This window comes from Elaeis guineensis, chromosome 3, assembly GCF_000442705.2.
Source record: "Elaeis guineensis isolate ETL-2024a chromosome 3, EG11, whole genome shotgun sequence".
Taxonomy (NCBI): domain Eukaryota; kingdom Viridiplantae; phylum Streptophyta; class Magnoliopsida; order Arecales; family Arecaceae; genus Elaeis; species Elaeis guineensis.
Genome location: NC_025995.2, coordinates 95,495,199 through 95,522,431, shown reverse-complemented (window position 1 = coordinate 95,522,431; position 27,233 = coordinate 95,495,199). Strand labels below are relative to the sequence as shown.

At 35.1% G+C, this 27,233-nt stretch overlaps 1 protein-coding gene across 2 annotated transcripts; it reads left to right on the top strand.

The window, feature by feature from the left end:
• Positions 1–13,222: 13,222 nt before the first annotated feature.
• Positions 13,223–26,775, top strand: LOC105041727 (ATP-dependent 6-phosphofructokinase 5, chloroplastic). Of its 2 annotated transcripts, none has more exons than XM_010918735.4 (14): positions 13,223–13,577; positions 15,135–15,493; positions 15,731–15,812; positions 19,686–19,759; positions 20,168–20,279; positions 20,972–21,067; positions 21,168–21,269; positions 21,396–21,470; positions 21,646–21,786; positions 21,913–22,029; positions 22,102–22,206; positions 23,162–23,242; positions 24,593–24,721; positions 26,250–26,775. In XM_010918735.4, the coding sequence occupies exons 2-14, from the start codon at positions 15,192–15,194 to the stop codon at positions 26,415–26,417; spliced, it is 1,584 nt and encodes a 527-aa protein (XP_010917037.1). In that variant the 5' UTR covers positions 13,223–13,577; positions 15,135–15,191; the 3' UTR covers positions 26,418–26,775. The 2 variants fall into 2 exon arrangements, with proteins under 2 accessions (XP_010917037.1, XP_073110146.1); XM_073254045.1 differs by having other exon boundaries at positions 13,447–13,577; positions 15,132–15,493; positions 26,250–26,606.
• Positions 26,776–27,233: the final 458 nt, after the last annotated feature.

Below are 27,233 nucleotides of genomic sequence, written 5' to 3'. Positions count from 1 at the left end.
CAAAATATTCTCATGTTGGTGCTGCTAGTCATCAGACATTGCACCCAACATGTAGTACCTTGCTTTGTTATCATCATCCGTCCATTTTTTCAGAGACGCTCTCTGTTCAGCAGTCGGACGTGCTGGTATGGCAGGTGGGTCCTGATCCAAGATATGAGTCAATTTTTTGGAACCCAGAATAATTCTGTAGTTCCTCAACCAGTCTTTGAGATTGGGTCCAGTCAGTCTATGGGTGTCTAGAATTTTGGTCAGGGGATTTGAGGCAGACATATTTTCTGTAGAGAGTCAAAAGTTTCTAGTTAGATTTTAATCAGACTCAATCAATTTGTTTAAGATTTTTATTTTTAAATAAATTAAGCTCCCACTATTTTCTCAGATCCCTACACTCCCTTGGTAGAGATGTGAAAATCTCTATGATCAGTGATTTTTAGTGGGTGGTGCGGTCTCACCAACTGGCTCACCACCTCACCTAACCGTTATTGGTGATGGGTCAACCGATGAGTGGACAACTCTTGTCCAATGATTCTCTAATCATGGTGCATCCAAAACTTGGTCTCTAATTCATGAAGCTCACCGTGTCCGGGATATTGCTCTAATTCTTAGTTAAGTCACACCCACCATTTGCACGAACTAGATTCCTAATTGGGTCCCTCACTGTATCCGAAATATTGAGCTCAACCCATCCTCTAATCCGTAGCATCCAATGCCTAATGGACATGGTTGCGTCTTTCCGGTGCAACTGAGCCACTGTAACCAGCCGAGAACAATCAACCCTGAGAAGGGCCCGCACATCTACAATGGTGGAAGACCTAGACTTAATATTTTCTTAGGAAGATTTATTTAGGTCTCATTAAACTTAACTTGACATAGTCATAATAATTATGACTAACCTAGTGACATGGGTTAGCTCGAATTGTTAGCCACCTTTAATCAGAACTGAGTCGACACATATGGTCAAGTAAGTGAGACCGGTGGAAGGGATATGCCATTAACTCGACAAGAACGCATTCGAGTCAAGTAGCTCCCAATTAAAAACCAGTCGGTCGCATCTGTCCAACTTACCTTAGACACCAAATTGTCGAACCAGAACTAATTGGGTTAGCCTACAATCCAGGCTCTAACCACTGAGCCAAATTAGGTCTTAACTTGATTGAGTCACATCTAAATGTGATTCGACCTTGATCTAGACTTAATCCTATTAGACTGGTCAATTATTAGCTTTCATGATCCCACCTAACCAACTCTTGATTCGGTTTGATCAACTGCTAGACCTAATTGAGCTACCCAAGCCCGAACCCAATTTTATGAAAATGTCTTAGATCTGAAATTCTCAATTTTAGATCTAACTTAATTTTATAAGCTTAATCCATTAATTAAGTTTGGATTGATAAACAAAGCATGTAAAATAAATCCTAGGGTTTCAGGATCTAAGATTTTGCAGAAAAATAAGTTTTGATTTCTGATTAAAGATGAACGCGCGGCACCCCTACACGTCATATGAACACCCTATTGAATGGAAAGAGAGGATCTTAAAACCTTACTTTGTTCTTATGACTGGACGGCCATGAGGAACACCTTAATCAGAAATATAAATTTAATTATAAAACTAGTTAGATCTAAATTAACATATCACATATACAATTTAAGATCTAACTAATACATGCTTTGGATACATCTCATGTATCAAAAATCAATCTAATTAACATACTTTCAGATCTGATACATTACATATAATATCTAAAAAATAAAATTTAAATTGAACTATTCAAAATAAAAACTATTCTAGATAAGTTACTAGAACAATTCTACAACTAGTCTAGGCATGCAACAGATCAATTTTATGAAATAATTAAAATTTTATTTTTTATTTTCTGATCTGATTATAATAATTATAATATCAAAAAAATAAAGAATAAATTATATTTAATTTATATTTTAATCTCATTAAAATATAAAACTTAAGACTATTAATGGATTCAATTAATCCTAGTCTAGTCATGCAACTTATGCATGTTAGATCTTCTTAGATTTAATTTTAAATATTTTAATTTTAGATTCTATCACATCTGATGTGATACCTAAAATTATTTAATATCAGATAAATTAAAATTAAAATTAGATCTAAAATAGATCTGAAATAGAACCAACAATCTGACTCTGATACCACTTGAAGGGGGAGAAACACTTTCTCCGCGTAGGATCTTCCAGATTTCATTAAATCTGGGATAGAATAATTTTAAAAATTTATTCTATATATTTCAAATCTAATTCTTTAGATCTAATTTTATTATCTGATATTTAAAATCTAAAATTAAATCTAAAACTATGATAAAAGAAGAAATACCTCAAGGGTAATCTGATTATCCTGTAGATGATCTCTGCACAGCCCGAGGTTCTGATGTAGCCACGCAAGTGTCTGGCCTCTACCGATATCCACTCGAGTAGGATCTAAAACATATTCTCCTTACAAATCTATGCTCCAAAAATCAGATCTAAATCTGATTAGAAAGTACTTCAGAACTCCTTCTGAAGTTGGAGCAGCAGCCTGTCGAAGATGTCTTGCAGCCTTCTGTTCCAGGCGTCACCACGCCTTAGATTTCTGCCAGATGGACGTCCAACTTTTTGAACATGAAGAAGAGAGGAAGGAGAGCAGGGAGGATGTAGAGAAGAGGGTAGGGGGTGGCAGCTATTGGGTTTTGTGCATAAAACAATTTTTTCCTCGAAACTCTAGGTGCAGCAGGGTTTATATAGACCCTGTATGCTGCGCAGTGCCACATCATTCAACCAATCAAAAAATTCTAATAAAATTTGAAAAAATTTTGATTGGTGGAGTGATATCATCTGATCACATCAGATAAGAACCCCCACTCTCTCTCCTAAGTTGGTGCCAACAATGGATAAGCTCAAATAAGGTGGCGCCAAAGAGTCCAAGTTTATCAGGACTCTTTGGTTCTTATCCATTTGGGGCACCCACTTAAATCCAATTGGGCTCATGCCATAATCTGATTATGACATCCAATTCAATTATGTTTTGGCATGTGGACACTCCATAAAAATCCTCCAATGAGCCCTCTTCAGTTTAAGACCCATATGTCAACTTTTGACAGATGTCCTAAAATGAAATTGGCAGGTGCTAGAAATTAGCAGGTGTTATCTTAAATTCATCTCATGAATTAAGACAAGCCTTTTCTAAGCTGGACAATCTTCATTTAGACTGAGAGAAACCTTTCTAAGGTTCTCAGGATGAGTCAAATCTCATTTGGCTCAGTAGAGATAGAAAAGATTACACGAGGAGAAAGTTAGGCTCAATTGAGTGCTAGCACGATTTTCTTGAATCTAATTGGATCTTATCCAAATCAATTGGATTAGCCCAATTGATGACATCCAGACCCTAACCCTTATTTGTGTGATCTAGTTAGGTTCAATTTCGTATAGTAATGAGACATGTCGTGATCTCACCATCGACATCATCGAAACTCCTTTCGATGGATCAGAACTCTTCTGATTCAGACAATTAGAATGATCGATCATCAATATCATTCTAATTGCTCCCAAAATCCATCAGTGACACCTAGTAGTATATGGTGGCAACCCATCAGAACTGAAGATGAACCTCTCGGTGCAGCTACCTGTGTGATTGAGTTCCTCTATCATGAGTCCCGACTGAATTAGGGTTAAGGTGAACTCGTCAAACCCAACATCAGTCATATGAATCAATCGATCGATCCGAGTCCGATGTAAAATCCTAATGAAAAATTTTTTTCTATTATTTCACTCTGCCATGGCCATGGGCTTAAGGACTCGATCTTTCAATTATCATAGGACTACTCCTCTCATCTACCGAGGTTGATAGATCCCATCTTGGTGCGATCTAGTTCCTACAATGAATATGCTACAGCCAACATACATCTCAGGATTTTGAATGACTAGGAGATCGAGTTATGGTGTAGTCAAACTATAACACACTCAAGGTGAACTGTCGATGCACCTCAGGTCAAAGAACTAGATACATAACTGCAGCATCGAGCTAGTCATCGATGAGAAGGTAGACTTCCTTATGACTGCTCGAGGTGGTCACGCTCAGTACTCTCGTTCTCAATGAATATCTGTACTCTCGCTCTGGTGTCTCCACACCGTAGACTCAAGACATATCTACCCTAAGGAAGCGATCGTACACCAACCTTCTAGATCGATCACCATCCTCGTGATGATCCTATGGTCAGGACCTGTTTATGAGTTAGTTATGTAAATTCATACCTTAAATTTTCAACTCTTGAAAATATGAATTTATATTCCCACTAACTCAAAGGATGTATCACATACAACAATGTACACAATGTGATAGAAGAATAATCCTTTTATTCATTTATAGTCAAAATTACAAATTTGCCCTTAGATCTGTACAAGAATGTATCAGCCGATCTGCCATCTAGCGCACACATCTAACAATAAGATGTTAGAAAGCCATATATATTGTTCATGATGTTATATATATTCACAAAAAAATATATATATTGTTCGAGATATCATATATACTCACAGAAAGTCATATAAGACATTAGGAAGCCATATATATTGTTCAGAATGTCATAAAGATATAAAAAGTCATATATATAGTTCAGAATGTCATATATATTCACGAAAAGTTATATAAGGCATCAAGAAGTAATAATATTATTTCTTCTTTATTCTATGAAGGAAAGAATATTTTTGTCACTAAAAATTAGAAAAAAAAATAAGCTAAGCAATATTAAATGTTCGTTTCATCTAAATACGCTACATGCTCTAATATTATTTAGCGGTATGCTACTATTGCACTACATACGGTGCACAAAGAATTACTTTGAGGTCAAAGTAGGATCCAGAAATGTTAGGATGCGCTCCACAAAAGTACACAGTGACCCTAGTGATGTTTTCTGGTTGGTTAGACTAGGCCATGGCCCAACGGAATGTAAATGAACGAAAATCCAAGGGCCGCTTTTGGGATTCTAGAAAAATATGGATTGAATTTTCTGCATTCAAGCCCATTTGAGCATCATTCATGTTAACTCAACACCCTTCTGGCCCAAATTTCATGGAAAAAGAAAAAAAAAAAATTAGAGAGAGAGAGAGAGAGAGAGATCCTGATGGGCCTTTTTTTCTTCTCGTAGACTAATACGTAGGACCATAGGTCAAGATTTAGGTTAGAACTTTGGCGAGCCTCTTGAAGATGCCGAGCTAAGTAGGCCAACTATTGCTGGAGGGAATACAAAAAAAATAAAATTCAATTTTTTTAATTTTTTAATATTATAATTTTATTTTTTAATTTTATTATTTAAATATTTATTATTTTTAATTTCTGATTGTTGGGTTACTAATTATAAATTTTAATGGATCAGTAAAAGCTCAAACGATCAAATATATTTAATTTTATTTTTATTTTCTGACCATTATGATCCTTATTAAAGACTTTAATGGGTCAATAAAAATTCAAATAGTTATATTGGATGGCTATAAAAAGAATATCTTGAGACCTGTTTTCTACATCCTATCTAAGCCTCTCCCTCTCTTTCTCTGATCTTTTCTCTTCAAATCTTTTCTTTGTGATTATTTTTTTGGATGCTGAAAGAATCTCCATTAATCTCCTCCATGGTCGTGCTCATAGGCGGAAGATCCCCATCGTATCTTGAGTTGATTTTTTCAGATTTTCCTACATGAAAGATGGGAATATATCTTAGGACAGTTTCCAACATATTTGTGGGTTTGATCATTTTTATTTCTCATTATTCTATAAGTTTTTTATAATTTTTTTATAATAAAATTTTGTTAGCTTATTTATTTTTTTAAATCACCTCAAAAATTCTTTAAGCTATGTTCTAACAATTTAAGGCATATTTCCTTGGATTGTGGTTAAGGAGATAATGGGATGCCAGATATTTACTGTTTGGAAATTTTTATTGGTGATCTTTGAATAGAGATGAATAATCAGTATTTATTTATTTTTTAAAAAAAAGGGGCCAACCCACGTTGCTGTCTGCTAGTTTCTGTTGCCATCTAAAGACAGACTGTTGTATGTTGAGAAGTCATAATTGGTTCAAATATTGTCCAAGAATCAACACCGTAGATCTCAGCACATCTGTTGGTGTGTTTGGGAAACAACCATCCAGGTGCATATCAAGCATTCCCTTTCTTAGAGAACATAAATTTCCTTTTTTTTTTTTTTAGCTGTTCCTCATTTTCATATGGCTTAATTTAATGTTTTGATGGTATATGATGAGATAGATTCATGCTATAAATTTATTCTGGAATTTATTTGATGGTAGCTTATTCTATATAAAAAGGGATTGCTGGTTTATGATACCGAAGTTATCTTTAGACAATGTTGTCAGTGTTATGTTCTTGTTTCCTATGCCATTTTGAAATGTCAAAATCATTTCTTTGATTAGGATCTTTCTTCTATCCCAGCTTCTATAGCCCTATCATTTTCTTGTATCTCTTCTGGCTCAACTGAAACTCATCAAAACATTAATTGTTCCCTTGCAGTTCATGTGAAATTAAGTTAGTGCATGAAGTTGATGCCACTGATAATTCACTTTTGAAATCAACAGTGAATCATAAAAAAGCTGATTTGATTTTAGGAGTTAAATGTGGTGCTTTCATTGTTACAAAATTTCTACCTTTCTTCCGTCTATTTACTTCTCTCATGGTATCAAAGCCTGACGGGTAGAGTAATATAATTTTATTTCCATCATAGCCTTTGTTTCACTTCAATTCTACAACACAGTTCTACTGATGCACTTCTTTGAATTGGTTGTCCGAGTGTAATTTTCATGTTGTTCATTTGCTATTGAAGAGTGATCCATCTAATATTGTTCAAGAAAATTTGAATTATTGACCTATTTCTAATCATCTTGCTGTTATGGAGCGGTACTTAAATCCTTTGTTGTTGCGTATGATTTATGGTTAATACATTAACTATTACATGTTTTAGTTCATTATTACCTCAGAAATTGTGAGGGGAGATCCTTTGTATAAGTCTGCTTACAAAAAATTTAAATAAAACTAAGATCCTAGAGTCATCGAAGGGGATAAAGCTTAGCCTATAAAAAAAATTATAGCAATGAAAATCCAACTTCTGTGATAGAAGATCTTTGAAGGAGGTTCAATATGGTAATAGAGAGCACATATGGTTTATTTAATATAGAAGTCATAGACTTCATCCCATCCCCATAATGATTAGTGCTCTTATGAGGTGGTTAGGAAGAATTTATCTTTGAATGAGACTCGAGAGATATTCCTCGAGATGTGATACTATACACATCTCTGGAGGGGCTTACCTGTAGGAGAATATTTGTATATGGCTGCGAATAAGAGATATGAGCTATCTACAGTAACTCTCATAAAAAATTCAAGATACATATGTAAAGTCACTAATGCATAGACTTATGATGGAGAATTCTGTACTATATGTGTGGTACTTGAAGTCTGGATCAAAGAAATATAGTTAAAGACCCGATTCACTATGATTCCTTCAGATGAAAACTATTTATACTATGTGAGGTTAAGCTTTGTAAAGGCACCTTACCCGTTACAAAATATAAGCATTCTGAAATTTATATTTTTTATTTATAAATTTTAAAAAATTTTGAGTTTTGTAGGAGATTGTTGGAGGGAATTCAAAAAAAAAAAAAATCAAAATTTTTCTCTAAGCATTTTAACTTTATCTTTTAATTTCACCATTTAAATATTCATCACTGTAATTTTAATTTTTGACTATTGGGCTATTAATTATAGGCCGTAATGAATTAGTAAAAGCCCAAATAGTCATGTATATTTAATCTCATTTTTATTTTCTGATCATTGAGCTCCTTATGGGATGGCTATAAGAAGACCATTTCGAGATCTGATTTTTACATCCCATCTAAGTCTCTCTCTCTTTCTCTCTTTCATTTATTTTTTTCTCTTCAAATCTTTTTTTTTATGATTATTTTTCTGAATACTATAAGAATCCCTATCAACCTCCTCCATAGTCGTACTCGCAGGCGGAGGAGGCTCTTGATCGTATTTTGGGATGATTTTTTCGAATTTTTCTGTATGAGGGATGGAAATATGTCTTAGGAAAGTGTCCAACATACTTTCGAATTTGATCATTTTTATTTTTTATTATTCTATAAATTTTTTATAATAAAATTTTATTAATTTATTTAATTTTCTAAATTACCTCAAAAATTCTTTAAGCCACGTTCTAATCGATATTCCTACAGGAACGTCTAAAGAGGCCCTAACTAATATTATTAAATAGGCCTTGCAACGCCGCTGCAAGATGTCAGTTGACCGGCCCTCCCAGGGCACCCTAGGTGCTACTAAGTGGGGAATGCTCCTTTGCGAATCATAGGTAGCCACCAAAAGAATTTTATAATTAAGAGGTTGGCAGACATTTTACATGTAACAAAATAGTTGGAAGCTAGTTTCTAGACATTATGGCACATTATTTATGAGGATACGAAGGTGCACCTAGTGGCTTTATCTTTTCTTAAAATTTAACTTTTAGAATAATCATGTAGAATGATATCAGTTGTGAGATTTGAAGATTCGATTGTTGTAAACATATGCAGTGACAAGGATTTGTTTGGAATAGATAAAACCCCGGAACGACTAATGAGGAATCAAAATATACCTCTACTAATAAAAAATGATTTCGGTCACTGTATAGTGTGATTGCAATATATTGGGTGAGATGAAGACATGGATTAAAATCCTAGCACCCTCTTTCAATCACAAATATCTCTTACATGGCACTAGTTCTTCCTTAAAGTTAGATCATACTAGAGCTATATTTCTTCTAGATATTCGATTTCCCTTTTACCCATGTGCTTTAAATCGAGGAGAACATTGCGATCACAGCATGTGGCAACTTAAACCAAATTCTTAATAAGAAATAAACAAGCACAAACTCATCAAATTCATCCAGATACTTAAGAAACATCCTAAATTAACAAAATTATTTTCCACCCCTCTTTTGTCTGCCATTTAACAAAAAGGGATTGTTGACCAATAACTTCTTTGTAGTCACTTGCTTTGATGGTCATTATCTTTTCTCTAGCTTATAGCTATATGTAGGAAACAAGATTTGAGCATGTATAGGACAAGTGTAAGTGTGTAGAAAATAAGCATGTATGCATATATATATATATATATATATATATATTATACCAAATCAATATTATGTGAGTTGGTATTATTTCAATGACATGGTTAATGGCACAATGATCACATGCAGCCTATAATTATTATTGATCATTTTGATGGTCATAATAATCCAAACAACCATTATTATTTGTATAGTAACATCACCTGGAAATATCACAAAAAATAAATATAATGCTTCAAAAAAAGGTTATATTTGCTACTATATCAATTAGTTTTTTGAACTTCAGATCATTTTTATTCATTGTATTGCTAGGGATATCTCAATCTTGTAGGCCTTGTTTGGATGCCAGAATCTATTACTTGTTTGCTCATAGGCAATATAGGAGGGATTCAATATGAAGAGATAAAAGCAAGGCTTTGAGTTTCCCCCGTCATGAATTATGAGTTCTACCTTCAATGTGATTTACCTTATCCCTAAAAATAAGGATTTCGATTTTAACTGTTGCCCTGATTTTCTGTAACCCTTCTTTCAAATACCTTTCTTCAATAAAAAAATGTTGCTTCGATGGTAGTGTATATATGATGAGATTTCCTAGCATCCAAATAGATATCAAAGGCCTGCTAGGTTTTGTGTATTACTTGATAATCTGACCTTGATGGCTAAAAAAAAGGTTTGTGGTGGAGAGACAATGAAATCATGCAACCAGTAGTAATCTATAAACATATCATCTTGAAAAGGAATGACATATCATATACCTTCAAAAAGTGATTTATGGTATTAATTTCAGAGAATTGTGCAATCTGTGGATTTTTTTAGCCATTTCCCTCTTCTCATTAACAGTCTATGCTTTATTTATTGTGGTGATAAATCAAAGCCAAACATGCACTTAAAATTTTGCTAACATATATTGTGAGTTTTACATTATATAAGATAATATTTGACTTTGCAAAAGCTTATCTGATAGTTTCTTGTTTTTCTTTTCACTAAAAAAATGAATTTATTTCTTAAACTAGTAACTATGTATGCCTCGTATACTTTTGAGAGAAGAAAGGGATGAGTCATGGAATCTAATATGTTTGCCGGTCAAATTAGAGAAAAAAGATAGTCAAGGTTTTCATTTTTTTGATGAACAGGGAGGTTATACCACCCTAATTTTATTAGTGGAATAGAATATTTATAGATGCAGGATGAATCAAGCTGAGGAGGCTTGGATTCATGTCCAAACAAAATGAGGTGTAGAGCTGAAAACAGATTTGCAGAGTTCAATTACCGGTTTTCAGGTTACGTTTTCAAGTGCCCAGGTAATAGGTTTTCAGGTGACAGATTTTCAGAGACAGGTTTCAAGTACCACTGCAGATTTGTATTTTGAACATAAGCATAATGCTTTCGGATTATTGAATTATCCCCAGAGTTGTGATGCTGTAGAACGGGGTCTCATCAGCTCGTGGGTGAACCATGGGTCCCAGTACAAAATATCTCATCCCTTCGTGGCACCTAAAAATCCTTTACAAAAAAAGCCTGTTGCTGAATATTTACAGGTCCGAAACTACCCTGTACAACGCTCAGACTGGATATCTTCAGATGCTGCCGAAGCTCCTATGTTACGACCTGTTGCTGAACATTTACAAGGGTATAATGACCTGCACAGCATTCATACCGAACTTGTACAGAAGCTGCCGAAGCTCCTATGCTCTTCCTCCAGCCTTTTAACGCTCGCACTGTGTTGAGTCTTCTACAGAGATTGCAGTTCCTCTTTCATTTGCTGTATCCTTACTTCATCCTCTGTAGTCAGGGTTTTTATAAAAGAGGTTATCGAGAAATAAGAGGATAAACCATGTAATGTATTTTTTCAAAATCTACAGAAGAGGTATCTAGGCATAAAAATTAGCAGATGGGAGAATATTCTTAATATCAAAACTCCCACCAATACTATTTAAAAATGATAATAATTTATGTCCAAAAGCAGTTCAGATCTTTGAATATAATATATTAATACCAACTATCTGACTCTAGATAGATAAATCCCAGCTATTTAAATCCATACCTAACTTAAATTTCTCTCCAAAACTTCCTCTCTATTGTTGATCTCATGAAAGATTTAAAAATCTCCACTTCGAAGGATCTCCCCGTGGCTGCTGACTATGTGATTTCTGTCTAGAGTCATTCTCAACCTTTCAATCTAATGGATCAAATCTCAATCATGTAATTTCACATTGACCTGGACCTTTTTTTTCTTTGGGAAGAAATCAACCTAGACCTTTGAATCTAATGAAACAAACCGGCCATCTAAATCCTTATGTAACTCTAAACTTATCTCTAATAACAGAACAAATCCTAGCCATCTGCATCCTTGTCTAATTCAAATTTCTATCTGAAAACTCTCTCCTTTCCCCAATCTTGTGAAGGATCTAAAATTCTATATGCTGAAGGATCATGGAATAACATAATTTAGATAAATTTTCATAATTTAAATCATCATCAATATTATTTTAAAATTATATTTTCTTATTTGTAGATTATGTTTTCTTTATATACGTGCATTTGCACGTATAGGTTTGCTAGTTTTTATATACATATAGATAGAGCTATACTACCAGTCACAGCCAATTTTTTTGAAGAAAAATCATCCATCTGTTTACACCTAAAAATTAATCAGCGATTAACCAACGATAGTAAATGGTCAAACTATTAGGCCAACCAAGATTTGATTAATTATTTCTATAATTACACTTGAAGGCTCATATTTGGCCACTTATAACTTATACAACAGACCGTATATGGATGGAGAATTTGCATCATAAAAGGAGGAAGGCAGATTCATTTGATGGCTTTAATACATTCATCACGCATCTATAATACCAGGCTGATTGCTTTCTATTTTGTAGAGTATTGGTCTAGCGGCCCCCTTTTAGGATTTTAGTATTCAAAGTCTTTATTAATGGTAAATAATCTTCTAACCATCAATAAATACGATTTCCATTCTGCCCAATAGAGCGAAGGTTAAATATGCTCTTGCACAAACTTTTGCATAGATATCGAGGTTTTCATATATTGGAGGTTCAACTTAGTTTCTCATAGAGTTCAAGAGACCTATAGAGTAGAGGTTAACCTTTCCATGCATGAGTTCAATTGACTCGCGAAATTGGTGCTAGATATTTTTCTATCATCGATAAGGTGGCTTGACTCTTCCACACAAGTAAAGGAATAATCGACCTACTCCTTTTATGTCAGGTTCGAGTGACAGAAATAGAGCAGCGAAAATAAATTCTCTCTCTCTCTCTCATTGTGATTAATTTTCTCCTTTCGTGGCTTATACTCAAATATCCGATCTCATTGATTTATTTCACTCATCTGTGAGTCATTATTATTTTTTATATATTTTTGTACGTGATGCAATTTTTATCCTACAAGGGATTGTGAAAGTCCTCTTGCTGAGGTATGATCGAATCCCGACTAGAATCAAATTCAATAATAACTCTATGTAACCATCAGCACTTGATATCTGTCAAAGTTCAGTTTCTTAGAAAAGACCATCCATCCCACGTTATTCTCCAATCAACAATTTCTTGTTTGCTTAACCAATGAGCACACTTGTTTGCCTCCTTAACCTATATGCAAATGAGATAGTTGAACGAGATACCCTCATACTTCATCAAAGGGAACCAAAGGTGACACATCACCAATGTGTTTTATAGGTCTATGTAAACATCGCCATTCCAGTTGGCCAACGATGTAGCAGCTGCTATTATCATTGGAAACACCGAGCTCCCAAGTTCCTCGACCTTGTGGCGGTTCTTGTGAGTAATTGGGCATTGGACAGAAATGTCCAAGAAGGGAAGGTGATCTCAAACATTATGACAAACACCTTTACAAAAAAAAAAACACGTGCATACCAAACCTACGGTTCCCAGCTGCTTCCGAGAAGGCCGGAGGACCCACCCGCGGAGAAGAAAAAGAATCCAGGTTGAAAAGAAACTCCAAACACACCCGTCTTTTGGTTACCAAAAAAAAAAAAAAAAAAAAAACACACCCGACTTTCTCCACAGATACATTCCCCTCGAGTCTCCATTCGTATTGTGGGTGCATGCATGCAGAGATGGAGGCATCTGAGTGGGAGTGTATTTATCACAGCAGATCTTCGCTTTGTTTGCTCCGATGAAATCGATCGGTCGCAAGGCAAGGAGGCGGTAACTTTTACCGGCGGAATAGTCTTGTTCATAGTTCCTCCCTCGTTGCCCGCTGACCGAAACATCGAGCAACCAAAAGCGACGCCTGCTTTATTTTCTTTCTCTTGTTTTCTTCCCTCCTCGTTTAAAAGCCCGGCTTTTGGATTTAGAGGCGGAGATTAAGAGGAGTGGAGGGATTCCGCATCCAAGAGGCTTTCTCTCTCTCTCTCTTTCTCTCGGATTGGTTTCTCAGATTCTTCAGATTCTTCGGTTACTCAGAGGTAATTCTCCAAGTTTCAACGATTTTGCCCCTTCTTTCTTGGGATTTTTTTTTTTTTTTTTTGATGTGATTTGGTAGGTAGAGGGAGGAGTCTACGTTTCGTGGATTTGTAGGGAGAAAAGACATGGTCTTTTGTTGAACTTGGATCTGATCATGTTGATATATAAAACTTGGACCTGTAGATGTGTTTTCCTAAATTCATAACAATATCAAGAGGAGCGGTTTTATAATTTGATCGCTGTTTCCCATTAGTTATGTGATGGATTGAGGTATTTACAATTTTGATACCTATGTTGCTTGAAATATGGTTTCTTGGGCCTTTTGTGTTTCTTGGGCTTCAATGTAATATTCATATGCGATCATGTGGAGCCCTAAGAACTATAGCTTCAACTATCATACTTTTCTTATGTAGACTTCTCTCTAAAATTTGGAGTTTAAAACTTATACTTCTAATGATTTTTTGTAACATGCCATTTTCTGTTGCTGATCGTGTTTATCTGACAGTGAGATTTTGTATTCCATCGAATGAAGGGGAGGATAGATATAATGAAGAACGAGGTTCTTATAAAGTTTCCACAAATGTTATGTGTCTACGATGGTTCATGAATCCAAATTGACAAAGTATTGCTAAACTCTAATAATGATGGCACTGGAGTAGTTAAACATGCATGAAGTGATAGTGGTAGTTGAAAAGAATATTAAGGGGAAACATGGTGCTAGAGTTGAGTTCATACGATGTAAGCTTAGAGAGTATATCATTGTGTGTCAACATGATGATACTACAAAAAAGAAACATGATGGGGAGCCATGGTTAAATTAGAGTGCTGCCTGAACTCTTTATGTTTGGTCTTTTATTTCACAAATTGGAGAGCAAAAATGGGCCATTCATGGGATTTCCTCCACAAAGTTAAAAAGTTGCAGATAATTCATGACATTCCATGGCAGTTTATGTTACAGAGACATAATGCTGACATCATTCTTGGCACTTGTCTAAAACTTTGTGACAAGAACAGCTTTTTCCAAGCAAGAGGGTTTCTAATTTTTACCGGTCAGTGGACTGATGTTCCATTCATGCAGAAATATACAGATTTATATACATAGATATATAAACAATGGTGTGTATATGAATCTCTTCTAGTTTGTTGCTTCGTGTTAATTTCTTTTGGAGGACAATTCGATGCTTGGATCTTGGGTCATGTGGACTGATACAAAATGTGCTAGAAAGGATTGAGATGGGTCTTTTAGGTGTAATGTTTGAATTTAATTCAAAGGGTTGATAAGAATGGGAAGTGAAAAGCATATTTAAAGCATGGATGTAAATTTTGAGTTAGGATCTTGAAGAAGCTTTTTGTTGTACTGAACATATTGTTTTGAGATAGGATTCAAAGAATTGACTGCTAATGGCTAGTAAATAACTATTTAAATGCTATGATTAGAAACATCAGAATTTTCCATTTCGTTTTTCCTTTGTTTTTTCTCCCCATTCCTGAGATATAAATGGTGTGAGCTATGCATATTGGCTAAGTTGACCTTATGTTTGTTATTTTTTGTCCAGCAGGTTACTTGGTTTTTGGTTTGCTTCATCAAGTTACTTAATTGTTCTGACATTCTAAGAATGGCATTTGCTTCATCAATTAATGGTGTTTGTTTAATCAGCCACCATGGCTTACGATGGAGAGGGGATCTCCCCTTGTTCGGTTCTAATCGTTCAAAATTTAGAAGGTTCCATAGAAGGATCGCAACTGGACACCGGATTAAGGATATTAGAGCTGTTATTTTTAAGCCAGAGGTAGATTTTAAGGATCCAGATTGGAAAATGCACTTCCAGGAGGATTTTGACAGAAGGTTTAATTTGCCACATTTGAGGGATATTCTTGATGTGCAGCCAAGACCAACTACGTTCTCTCTCAAAAGCAGGTGATCTTACCCTACTTAATCTTACATAACTTTTTTTTCCTGAGCAAGCATACGATACCATATTTCACATTTATATATTCATCTTATCATTAATTGGATTTATCAAACTTCCTCCAGGTGCATATTACACCTCTCATATTTGCTGCTGTATTCTGTAGTTATGTAGAAGTCTGTTTTTTGAAATACCTTTTTTCGTATCAATAGAATGACATGATTTGTTGCTACTGACTTTGGCAGAGGTCCCCTGCATGATGGCAATGGCGCACCAGAGGGCGTGTGGAATGGCTATGTGAATGATGATGACAGAGCACTTCTTAAGGTCTCCTCTCATTCATAAATATTTAGATTACTTTTACCAGCATCTATGCTGCTTTGTCTTTTGGATGGGACAGATTCATAAGATCATAGCTCGTGACTAGTTTTAATCATTTTTGCAAGGACTTTGATCTTGATGAAATATAACTATAGAGCTCTATCTAAGCAGATCTCTAAAAATTTCTGATACATGTGGAATTGACAAGAAATGTTAGAGAGACTTTTGGCATGAATAAGTCCAAATTTCTAATACTACCAAGTGATGCTCTTGTACCTCAAACTTTAGGCTTAACAAATAACCCTTCTTCATCTCTGTCAAAATGTTTTATTCAGATATTCATCATTATACAATCAACTAAGCGTATGATAAAAGAACACATTGATATTGACTATTGAATATAGCTATATAAACCATGCCTCTTATCTGGTAATCTGGTGATGGTATGTTAATATCATTGCAGTCTTCTGTAATCATAATATACAGCATACATTGATGTCATGGAATTTGTTTCATAAATTGAAGGCAAAATGAAATGTTGTAGAGCTACTAAGATTTACTTTGTTATGCTGCATTTCTCTCTGCATTAAAATGTTTCACATTTCCATGAATAGCTAAATTGGACATCTATCTAATTCAATTAAATAAAGGAACTAGTGCATTTTATTACCTTTGAAGCAATTTCAGTAACCTCCATTAGTTTTCGGATTCCATGTTTTGCTTAGATCTAATCATTTTCTGAATTTAGATTGCAAAACAATTTTCAGAGCATATAAATGGATTAGGGGAATATTGTCATTCCTGAGTAGTTTGGAGGCTTTGTCAAGTCAGAGAACTGTTTATGATCTAATTAGTTTGGAAAGAAGCAGCACTAATAATGATACAGCTGATTTTGCACCCAAAACAGATATGAAGAATGTGTTGTAGTTTGTGTTACTTGGAAACTAGCATACAGCTTGAAGAATCTGTGTTGGATATGCTTTGGCAAGTTAGATAATCTGACTTTTAAATACTTATTAAAATTTTCAGTTGCAGTATAAATTCTTCAGTTGCCGCATTTAGATATTGGTGGCAACTTGGACTTTTCTAACAATGCATTTTAATCTTCATAGTGTTGTTAAAATTAGGCTTTTCTTTCTTTACATATTAATTAAGGATGTACATTATTAGAAGAACCTTGTGAAATGTTGTTTTGCTTATATGTTCAAGGTAATTTGGCAGTTCGGATGTGAAACTCGTATATTGAAAAGCAAATGATATCTTTGAGGTTTCACCTGGTTCAGGGTTAAGTTGGAATGGAAGCTCCCCAATCTGTTTATTCCACCTTATTCAGCTAAATGGCCATTGTGTAGCTAGGTTAAATTGCTTTTTCTCAAGGGTAATATAGGCATTTCTGAAAACTTGATATGCAATTAATGCTTTGCTTTTTACTTTAATCCACTCACACCACTTAATCCAAGAATAATTTACTCAGTTGAGATGGAATAATTTAACCTTCATTTCTTCTTCCAACATAAACCAGCTAACTTGACGTTTTTTTGGTTCTCGAGCCAAGCACAGCACATATTTTATTTTATGCAATATTAATAAAATAAGTTTCTTTTTTTCTTTTTTGGTGTGTTTGGTGGTGGGGGGGTGGGGTTGGGTTGGGGTTGCATTGCAATGGTAAATGGCTTGGACTGACAAGTGCCATGATTTGGGTTCGAGCTCTGCATAGCCACTTTGTGTAAAAAAAAGGCAAAGGCTAGATATATTCCCAGTCTGTCCCTCCCAGGACCCCAGATTGCTAGGACCATAACTGGTAATGGCCTTTTCTTACTAGTAAAATAAGTTAAAGTTATTTTTTATATGTCCCTGCTTCTAGCTTTTTCCTCTTGTTAAGTCAAATGTTTGGATACATGTCTGGACCCAATTCTTGTTTGTGTTCATACAACATTGCTCATAAGTATGCAGAAGTTCATCTTATTTCTATTTTAACCCCAAACTATGTTGGACCAATAGGCCACTATCTTGATTTTTTTAAAACACAAACAAAACCTGTCAAACAACATCCCAAAATTCTACTCAATAAACGAACCAGGGCAATTATATGTTCCGTCTGAGTGGCTATTGTTTTTTTTTTTCTTGGTGGGGGTGGGGGGAGGTTCCAAGTTCTAACCATTTAAATGATTCTTGTGAATATAGAAAGTAGAAATCTTACTTCTGCTAGTCTTGCTTATGATTGCCGCATAACAAGCCACTACAAGTCCTCATGATAAACTAATAAGATCATTCATGATAATGTATGACCTTTAAGATATAATCCCAGCTCTTCATCAACAAATACATGAGAATGAGTATGCATGTATATCAAATCAACATAATTCTTAGAGGCTAATTGAATAAAAAGGAAAGAAGCATCCTGAACATGCAGGATAGCTACATTCTTGTTTTAGTGATAGCAATTTGCCTCTTTGCAATTCTACTCAGGTATGAGTGGATTGAAGAATATGAGGTATGATAACAGTGTTTCTTAGAATAGAAGGTTAGGCTTCTTCACTGAAGCTGAGACATAAGGAGAAGTGGAAGGGTTGTGACTGATTAATGTCTCCCTTCGATGGGAGAATATTTGCTTACCCTCTTCCTGGAAACTGTGGATGTAGTATATCTAGTGGATCTTTGTGCAGAAATCTTTGTCAACACTTGATGTCCCTAAGGTTGCAGAAGCTTCAATTAACTCTTGATTGATGATGGATAGAAGCAAAGGCAGTGTTTATTGACAGGATGAGAAGATTTTTACATAGATCCTGACTTTATTTGCAGTTTGCCTTTGTTTGGGGGTTTAGCCTCTGTTAGAATTTTCCAGTTTAAATTTCATTCTCCACACAATGAGTTGATGTGGTTTTCTCATTTTTCTTTCAAAAAAGAAAAAAGAGAAAAGAGAGAAAGGGACATAAATATAAGGCATAAGGCTTTTCATCTCCTTAAAAGAATATAATTCTATTATGGAATTATGGCATTTATTTTCTTTTAGTAATCTCATTTTTTCTAATTTATGCAATGAAATGAAAAATTATGGGATGTTTTTTTGTGAAAGAGAGATGGCAAAAACTATAACTCATTTAAGAATCAAGACATTGTCTTTTTCTTTTTTTTTTCCCTATTTCTTGACTGATCCTCTCCACCCCGCCGCCCCCTCGCCTCTCCACCACCATGATCAACTTGTTGAAGGTGGTCCAGAAGCATCATTTTGTCCAAACATAAGACATAACTTCTTGGGACCTATTTTTCTAAGGGAAGCTTTATGGCTATATTTAAACTCACTTGTACATTATCAAGATGAAATGTAAGAACAATATTGAATTTATATGATTAACTACAAGCCAGAGTGAAGGATTAAGAAAGATATATGCTGTTCTCACAAAAAGTTGATGATAGTTGGCACCAAGGTACACTAAATGGTACCGAACCAGATGGTATGAGGTGTACCATACCATACTGGTTTGGTACTAGTATTCGGTATGGGGGCATATGGACACTTAGTACTCCCATGCAGGGCGTGCCGATTCAAGAACATGGTGGCACTAATGCGGGGTCTAGTATCGAGACGACGTACCTTGATTGGTACCATCGCCATAAACAATATACATGCAATAATTCTTTGCAAACTTAAGGCTGAAAGAGCTTCTGATTGCACTTACTTTCCATAGTTTTGCATCTTCCTAGCCTCATATTCATGTACCAGTAATTGGCTGCCACATGAACATGAATGAGGAAAGTACCATTTTTATAACAGTTAAGAGAGCCTACAATTGATTGTCTTAGTTCTTGAACCTTTGTTACTATAAATTATATATATTTATTGCCTTACTCATCATGGAATTGCCCAATAATTTTCAGGTCATAAAGTTTTCTTCACCACATTCTGCTGGAGCAGAGTGCATAGATCCTGACTGCAGCTGGGTGGAGCAATGGTATTCTTCTTCTTCTTCTTACTACTACTACTGCTATTACCACTAGTCTACTGCTATTTTTAGTTCTGAAATATTGGCCATTATCTTGATATTTTCTTTTCCTTAGTTAAGTATGGAAATTTCTAGTTGTTTCTCCCTTTTTTTTTTTTTTTTTGTAATTGCCCTTCCCAGCAATTTGGTAATCCTTTTGCATTCAAATTTTCTGAACCTCCAGATTTTATGGTTTCTCTTTTAGATTATTGAAGCAATCCTTCTCGAAAAAAAAATTGTTGAATGATGAAAAATATTGGAGTTTCATGATAATTTTCAGCCTAGCTTCCTCTCTCTCTCCCCCCCCCCTCTCTCTCTCTATCTATCTATCAATCAATCTCTCTCTGTCTCTTGATTGTAGTTCTTATCTTACTCTAGGGTTCACCGTGCTGGGCCACGTAAGCAAATATACTATGAACCTGAGGAAGTAAAAGCTGGAATTGTTACTTGTGGAGGGCTGTGTCCTGGTCTCAACGATGTCATTAGACAGGTTGGTTGCCCCTTTAGACATCATTCTATTTTTAATTTTCTTCATCAGCATAGTCATGAATACTTTCTGCAAACTTTTTTACTTTAGAAGACCTTTTATGCTCTGATGTCTGTTGATATGATCCTTACTATTATATTTTAGAAAGTGAACATATGACATGAATGTTCATGATTGTTAGACATTTGGGTGGGTCATTGAATTTAAACTGTGAATGTGCTACACCTTCAAATTTCTACATAATAATAATTAGGCAAAATTGTAAAGCTGTAAATTCTTTATGAGCCTTTCAGCATATCAGCTTCTTTGTATATATTATTTCTCCAAATCTTCGATCCAATTTCTTTATATTTTTATCAGCTTCTCAGTTTGCAAATCCTCCTGTTGGGTGTCTTAAGGGATGCCATCTCATAGGATGCAGGCAATTATACAGCTAGTTTGAGTTTTTCCTTTCTTTGTTTCCTCCTCTTTCTTTCTTTCTTTCTTTCTTTTCAGGGGTTCTTCTTTTTTTTTTTTTTTTGGTGGGGGGGGGGGGGTGACTTGGTGCATGCAGTGCACTTTGGACTGGAACTTATCTTATTAATTTTTTTTTTATTTGGCAATATTTTATAGAATGAATTTTTCCTTTTTCTTTCTTCTTGCATGGTGAAAACAATTCAAGTGAGCAGAATTACATTATTTTATTGTGCTTGCAGATAGTGTTCACCCTTGAAAAATATGGTGTTACAAAGATCATTGGAATCCCCTTTGGTTACCGCGGATTTTTTGAGGAGGCCTTACCAGAAATACCGGTGAGAACAATTTCCATTAAGTCCAAGATCCACAGGTGAGCATTTGTATTATCATGTCCATATTTTTATTTCCATTCTAAGACTATTGTTTTTCTCTTAGCTTTCACGTCAAGTGGTTCAAAACATTAATCTTCATGGTGGAAGTTTGTTGGGAGTCTCTCGTGGAGGGCCTGACATCAGTGATATTGTAGATAGCATTCAGGTATAAAGAATTTTACGCCAGTTGATAGGTGATTGCTAGGTTTTTTGTTTTTATAAATTTATTTCCACATGTTATGCTTCTGTAATCATGGTGGAAGACTATGTTATGATTGTTTGAGCATTTCAGGCGAGGGGAATCAATATGATTTTTATACTGGGAGGAAATGGCACACATGCAGGGGCAAATGCAATACATAATGAGGTATCATTGCCTGCTTATTTCACTAAAGATCATATTGAATCACATACCATATTTCTAGCCATTTAAAGCTGTAAAATTGCAAACTACCATGTTGTTTCCTGTCAAAACCACGGTACTAGTTCCACTATAATTTACTTTTGACATGTAAGCTTATCTGTACCCTTGCTGAATGCAGTGTCGCAAGAGAAAAATGAAAGTATCAGTCATTGGTGTGCCAAAAACCATTGACAATGATATATTACTAATGGACAAGACATTTGGTTTTGATACTGCTGTAGAAGAAGCTCAACGAGCAATCAATTCTGCATATATTGAGGTAATCAATTTCTTTATAGATCTCTGGTAGCTCTAGATTACTCAACCAAGCAATTAGAAGAATTTATTCTCCACATGGTATCATCCTTCTCATCTTATCTTGTCAGCTGACCTCTTTTGTTCTTAGGCACACAGTGCATACCATGGCATTGGACTGGTGAAATTGATGGGAAGAAGCAGTGGGTTCATAGCTATGCATGCATCACTTTCTAGTGGTCAGATAGATATCTGTTTAATTCCCGAGGTATGTAGAATTCATGTTTATTTCCTTTCTAGTAATATTAACAGTTTCTGATGAAATAATATCCAAATGAAGGTACCTTTCACTTTAGAGGGACCAAATGGAGTCTTGCAGCACCTTGAGCATTTGATAAAAACTAAAGGGAATGCTGTCATTTGTGTTGCTGAAGGAGCAGGACAGGTAACTGCACGTTTAAGGAAAAAAACAAACATTTTTTATGATTAGGTTTTACTATTATTTTCTCTGTATAAAAATTTAATGAATACTGTAATGATTGTTTAGCCCAGGGATTATAGGAATATGACCATGTTTCTAGGATTTTCAAAAAGTGTTATGACAATTTCAAATTGGTAAGAGAAAATCTATGTATGCTCAGCATTCAGAATTAAATCAAACTTTAGAATCCTGGGTTCCGCAGAATATAACCAGACAAGTTAGAATATAATTTTGTGTTACGTCAAACAATGGTTATGTTACAAGCGAAATTTGATCCTAGTTTTATCCAGGTGCCTGTGCCTGTGCCACTGTGTGTATGCACATGTGTGCACCATGCATCTTGTGTCTCTGCCACTGGAGGGTATGAACCACTGGATCCAAGCTAGGTGATTGTGGGAACCCAGAACAGGTTTTAGCTTCTGGCTTCCCCATTTGATCGAGGGAGCCCAAGACTGCTTAGTGGATTTCTGTGTGGGGCCAGCTTGAGCCCAGGACACTGGGTAACAGGAACCAGATGAATAGCAAACAAGGACAAAAGCAGGAATAGAAACAACACAAATCCTTACCTCATTAATATCCCTAAGGCTTGAGAGATCTTGAGCTTATAACAATCCTCCACAGAAGACTAATTTGTTATCATAATGTTTTGGTGGACAGATTAGTTAAAATGTATCTATTCATTTCTCAGAGTCTAACACGTATTTCTACTTATTTCATTCTTGAAATGCCAGAGTCCAGGATTCATTGTAATGTCTGCATGAAGAAATTTGTTTATTCAGAATCATAGTCGAGTATTATGATTTCATTTCTATCATGATTTACTGAGGCTTTTCTATGATCTTCTGACAAAATGGCCAGAGAATTTCTGTATAATTTCCTCAAGTCAGTTGTATTAAGTATTTCTCTTGATGTCTTTCAGGAATTGCTGGAAAAGTCAAATGCAACAGATGCCTCAGGAAATGTTGTGCTTAGTGATATTGGCGTCCACATTCAACAGCAGGTTCATCCCTCAATGCTATCTCTGTGTTTCTTAAATCTTTCTGGTAAATAAGTAAAATGAGACACAGATTTTGCAGTATCACTAAGAGTTGAGAAACATAACTGGGAGAAGAAAACTAAATGTAATTGCTATTTGGAAAAATCAAAATGTTTGCTAAAGAGAAAGGAGACTAGATGGATGCAGAATAAAATATAAAACAAAAAAGATATTTCCTTAACATCTTATCCATTATGACTGCTAATCAACTGTGGCTGCACTACCTTATAATAAAACTTAAATTTGATAGATATATGACCGATTAAAATTCAAACTTAGAGGTGAAAAATATGGATTAGACATTGGGCTGCAAGTGGGTCATTATGAGGCTTGGTTCTAATTTACCAAGAACTAACCTGAACTGCTGCGGTCCACAGGTTCCAAAATTTAAGCCAGAATCAACTCATTAACTTGATAGATTAGGTAAGGATTCCAGCTTGGATCTAGGTTTATGGGACTACACCGGATTTGTTAATTAACTTGTGTCACTTCTAATTAGGTCCATTCAATGCCACATAAGGCAACATCCATGCTTAACCCTACCAAGGTTTTGATCTCAGTTCAGATCCATACCTGATACATGTGTCCAAATTTCAGTCATGGACTGGGTTTAAATTGGGATACACATATATCTGATTTGGATATACTCTTTAATGGGACAATCCAGCCAACATCAGTTAATGATTTTCCTTTCTTATAGATGTTTGATTAGGAGCAAGAAAATCTTGCAGCCATCCATTCATGAAACATTGTAGATGAAATAGATAAATGAACTAATAAATAACTAAATTTCAAGAGGATTGCATACTTGAAAGTCATAGACTAATGTTTGCAGAAAACAAGGGATTCTTTGTTATCTACAACTGGAGTGCCAGTGGAAGGCTCCCTACTCTTCAGATTTGTCAAACATGTCACGTGGCTACTGAGATAGCTTCTTATGAAAACACCATTAGTTTAATGCAGCAGTTTATTCGTTCAACATCTTTCTCATCAAAATTCCCTACTCTCCAGATTTGTCAAACATGTCAGTGGCTACAGATTTAGCTTCTTATGAAAACTTCGCTAGTCTAATGCTGCAGTCAATTCTTGCTACATTTTTCTCAACAAAATCCATATTGCATGTTACTTGTGATAGAGATGTTTTCCTCTGATCACATTAATAATGTGTTTCTTCTCAAACTGTGGCAATGAAGTTTTCTTTCCATGTGCAATTTTCCATCTGTAATTACTTTATACGCTACAATTTTTTTTTAAAAAAAAAATTGCCTGCATGTTAGTAGCCATGTGTTGATTACACTTGACATTCACCTACAGATTAAAAGGCATTTCAAGGCAATAGGCATTCCAGCAGATGTCAAATACATTGATCCGACTTATATGATCAGAGCATGCCGTGCCAATGCATCTGATGCGATTCTCTGCACTGTACTTGGCCAGAATGCGGTAAGAATCTCACTTCATGCACCTCTATGATGTAGCACTGCTTCTCACAGAAGTGAAGCATGCTTAGATGCATCTAAGCATCTCTGCTTAATTTTAGGCAACACCATCAATACAAGATTGGAAACTGCAATTTGTTAGTTTTTTTATGTCTGATTTGTGATTTACTGAATGCAACTTTTTCTCTTTTATATCTTTTCTTTTTTTTTTTTTTTCGTTTTGAGGTCAGGATTTTGGCCTGAACTTATGCTTAATCTGTTACATCTGATCATCTATATAATAATTTATTGAGATTATTCGTCATCTGTTGCCAGTCAATTTGACTTCATCTCTGAAATTATACTATAATAATTTCTTTTGCTAGTTGCTTCCTTTTTGCATGAATTGGGTTCCACAATCCAGCCTAAAGTTGCATCTAGCTTTTTTTTGGACAAGCAATGGGCTCTAATGTATAGCTTCTGCTATGTGTGTGTGGATGTGTACATATCAACAGTTGCTTTTTGGTTGATGCTCTTAAGAATACCCGAGTTCAAGTTCACTCTCTTGTTTTTGAAACAACTCTCATCCCAGACAGCTCTAGGGAACTTTTGTGTCCCAGCAATGGACTGTGACATAGGCAGTCAGAGTATGCTTTCTCACTCGATGCATATCTCTGGCATTGCATCATTTAGCACTCAAACATCCGTCCATATGCATTCAAGCATGCATGCTGCATATTGTATTGTTTGTTTCAGATTTTTGGTTTCAAACAAATTTTGAAACTATTTGAAGCATCAGGATGCTCGACGATTAAAATTTTTCACATCATTTGAACTCCTAAACAAATTTCAGTCCTATGAAAGTATGCTAGCTATATTTAAGCATTTGTTTTCACAATGCCAAGTTCTATATCTCACATATGCTTGCATGCATTTATGTATGTCGTATCATTTGTTTCACATTTTTGTTTTTAAACAAATTTGGAACTACTTGAAGCATTAGAATGCTTAGTCATTAAAAGTTTCACATCATTCAAAGTCCGGAAAAAAGTCCTAAGAAAGTAGGCTAGCTATATTTAAGCATTTGTTTCCACAATGTCAAATTCTATATCTCATATAGTATCATTCATGACTCAAATAATATATTGTACCATTTTTTTTCACTTTTGACTTTCAACAAATTATGGAACTGTTTTTAGCATTAGCTATCTCTTATATTATGCTCAAAACCATGAGAAAGCTCCACATCATTAAACTCCTAAATGCCTTTTTGGTCATAAAAGTATGCTTAGCTATATGTTGGTGGTTGTTTCCATAGTATCAAATTTGACCATATTCTGTAGACTTTTGGTTGTTCTTTAACTAAGTCTGCAACTACTTAATTACAGAATAAAGTTAGAGCAATGCTAAAGTATGTCAATTATTAATGCATATGATAAAAGCTACATTGTTTCCATTTAAGTGAATAGTTTTTCTAAGAAACATTTACTTGTATGTTCAAGTGCTTGTCCTTTGAGCTTGACTAATTTGCAATGATATCTTATACTGTGTAGGTACATGGTGCATTTGCTGGGTTCAGTGGCATTACAACAGGAATATGCAACACCCATTATGTCTACCTCCCTATTCCAGAAGTCATCACATCTCCTAGGTGTGTTGATCCTAACAGTAGAATGTGGCACCGTTGCCTGACATCAACTGGCCAACCTGACTTCCACTGATTGTATTCGGAGAGATGCTGGCCTGTTATTGCAGGAGGGATGCATCTTAACAGAATTATTCAGGTTGAAGCTCTCATTCAGTGGCACCACTTTTCGATGCATTTAGTATGATGAAAGTTGATTGCCTCAAAATGGAGGAAATGGAAGTATCTAAATAAGAGTCTTATCTATATAGAAGTTTTGTATATTATCAGATTTCTTTTATTTGTTCAGTCAAATGAGAAAAAATAAATTAAAGCCAAATGAAGTTTGGCAAGCCGAAAAAGGCAAAAGCCCGTACATTTATGCAATTTAACAATTGTCTACAGACATATTATCATTCCTGAGATTTGCATTGAATGAAGTTCTAGTTTTTTAATGACTGATTATGCAATATCGTATTAAATAAAGTGCACCAGAGGAATTTGATGTTCATAACCATGATTTGCTCTTGCTTATATAACCATGAATGGAAATATCAGTTATACCACTTACTCTTTTTATGCCTTTCATTCAACTGTTGAGATTGACAGAATCAAGTTAGCGCGATGATAGGTGGAGCTTAATTTCATCCCTACTTTGTAACTTAGAAAAAACAACAGGTGAAATCCAATTTGTGGAGTTCCGGGCCCTCTACCCAGGTGCTCTGAAAGTTCTTTGACTGACTCAAAGCCATGCTTGCTTGCTTTCAGGCCAATTTTCTGCATCCCAGTTAGACCTACTGCAGAACCAAATAAGACATCTTTTTCATCCTTCCCCTAGTACTGTCGGTTTTCGTAAGTATTAGGTTAGAAATGGCAACAGATCGCATATGGGTCAAATCGGCGAATACATGTG

Excerpts from the sequence above, each read along its gene's own strand:
- LOC105041727 (XM_010918735.4), top strand. The coding sequence starts at position 15,192 with ATGGCATTTGCTTCATCAATTAATGGTGTTTGTTTAATCAGCCACCAT. Across the intron at positions 19,760-20,167 it reads TGCAGCTGGGTGGAGCAATG|GGTTCACCGTGCTGGGCCAC; the intron begins GTATTCTTCTTC and ends ATCTTACTCTAG. Across the intron at positions 23,243-24,592 it reads GCGTCCACATTCAACAGCAG|ATTAAAAGGCATTTCAAGGC; the intron begins GTTCATCCCTCA and ends ATTCACCTACAG.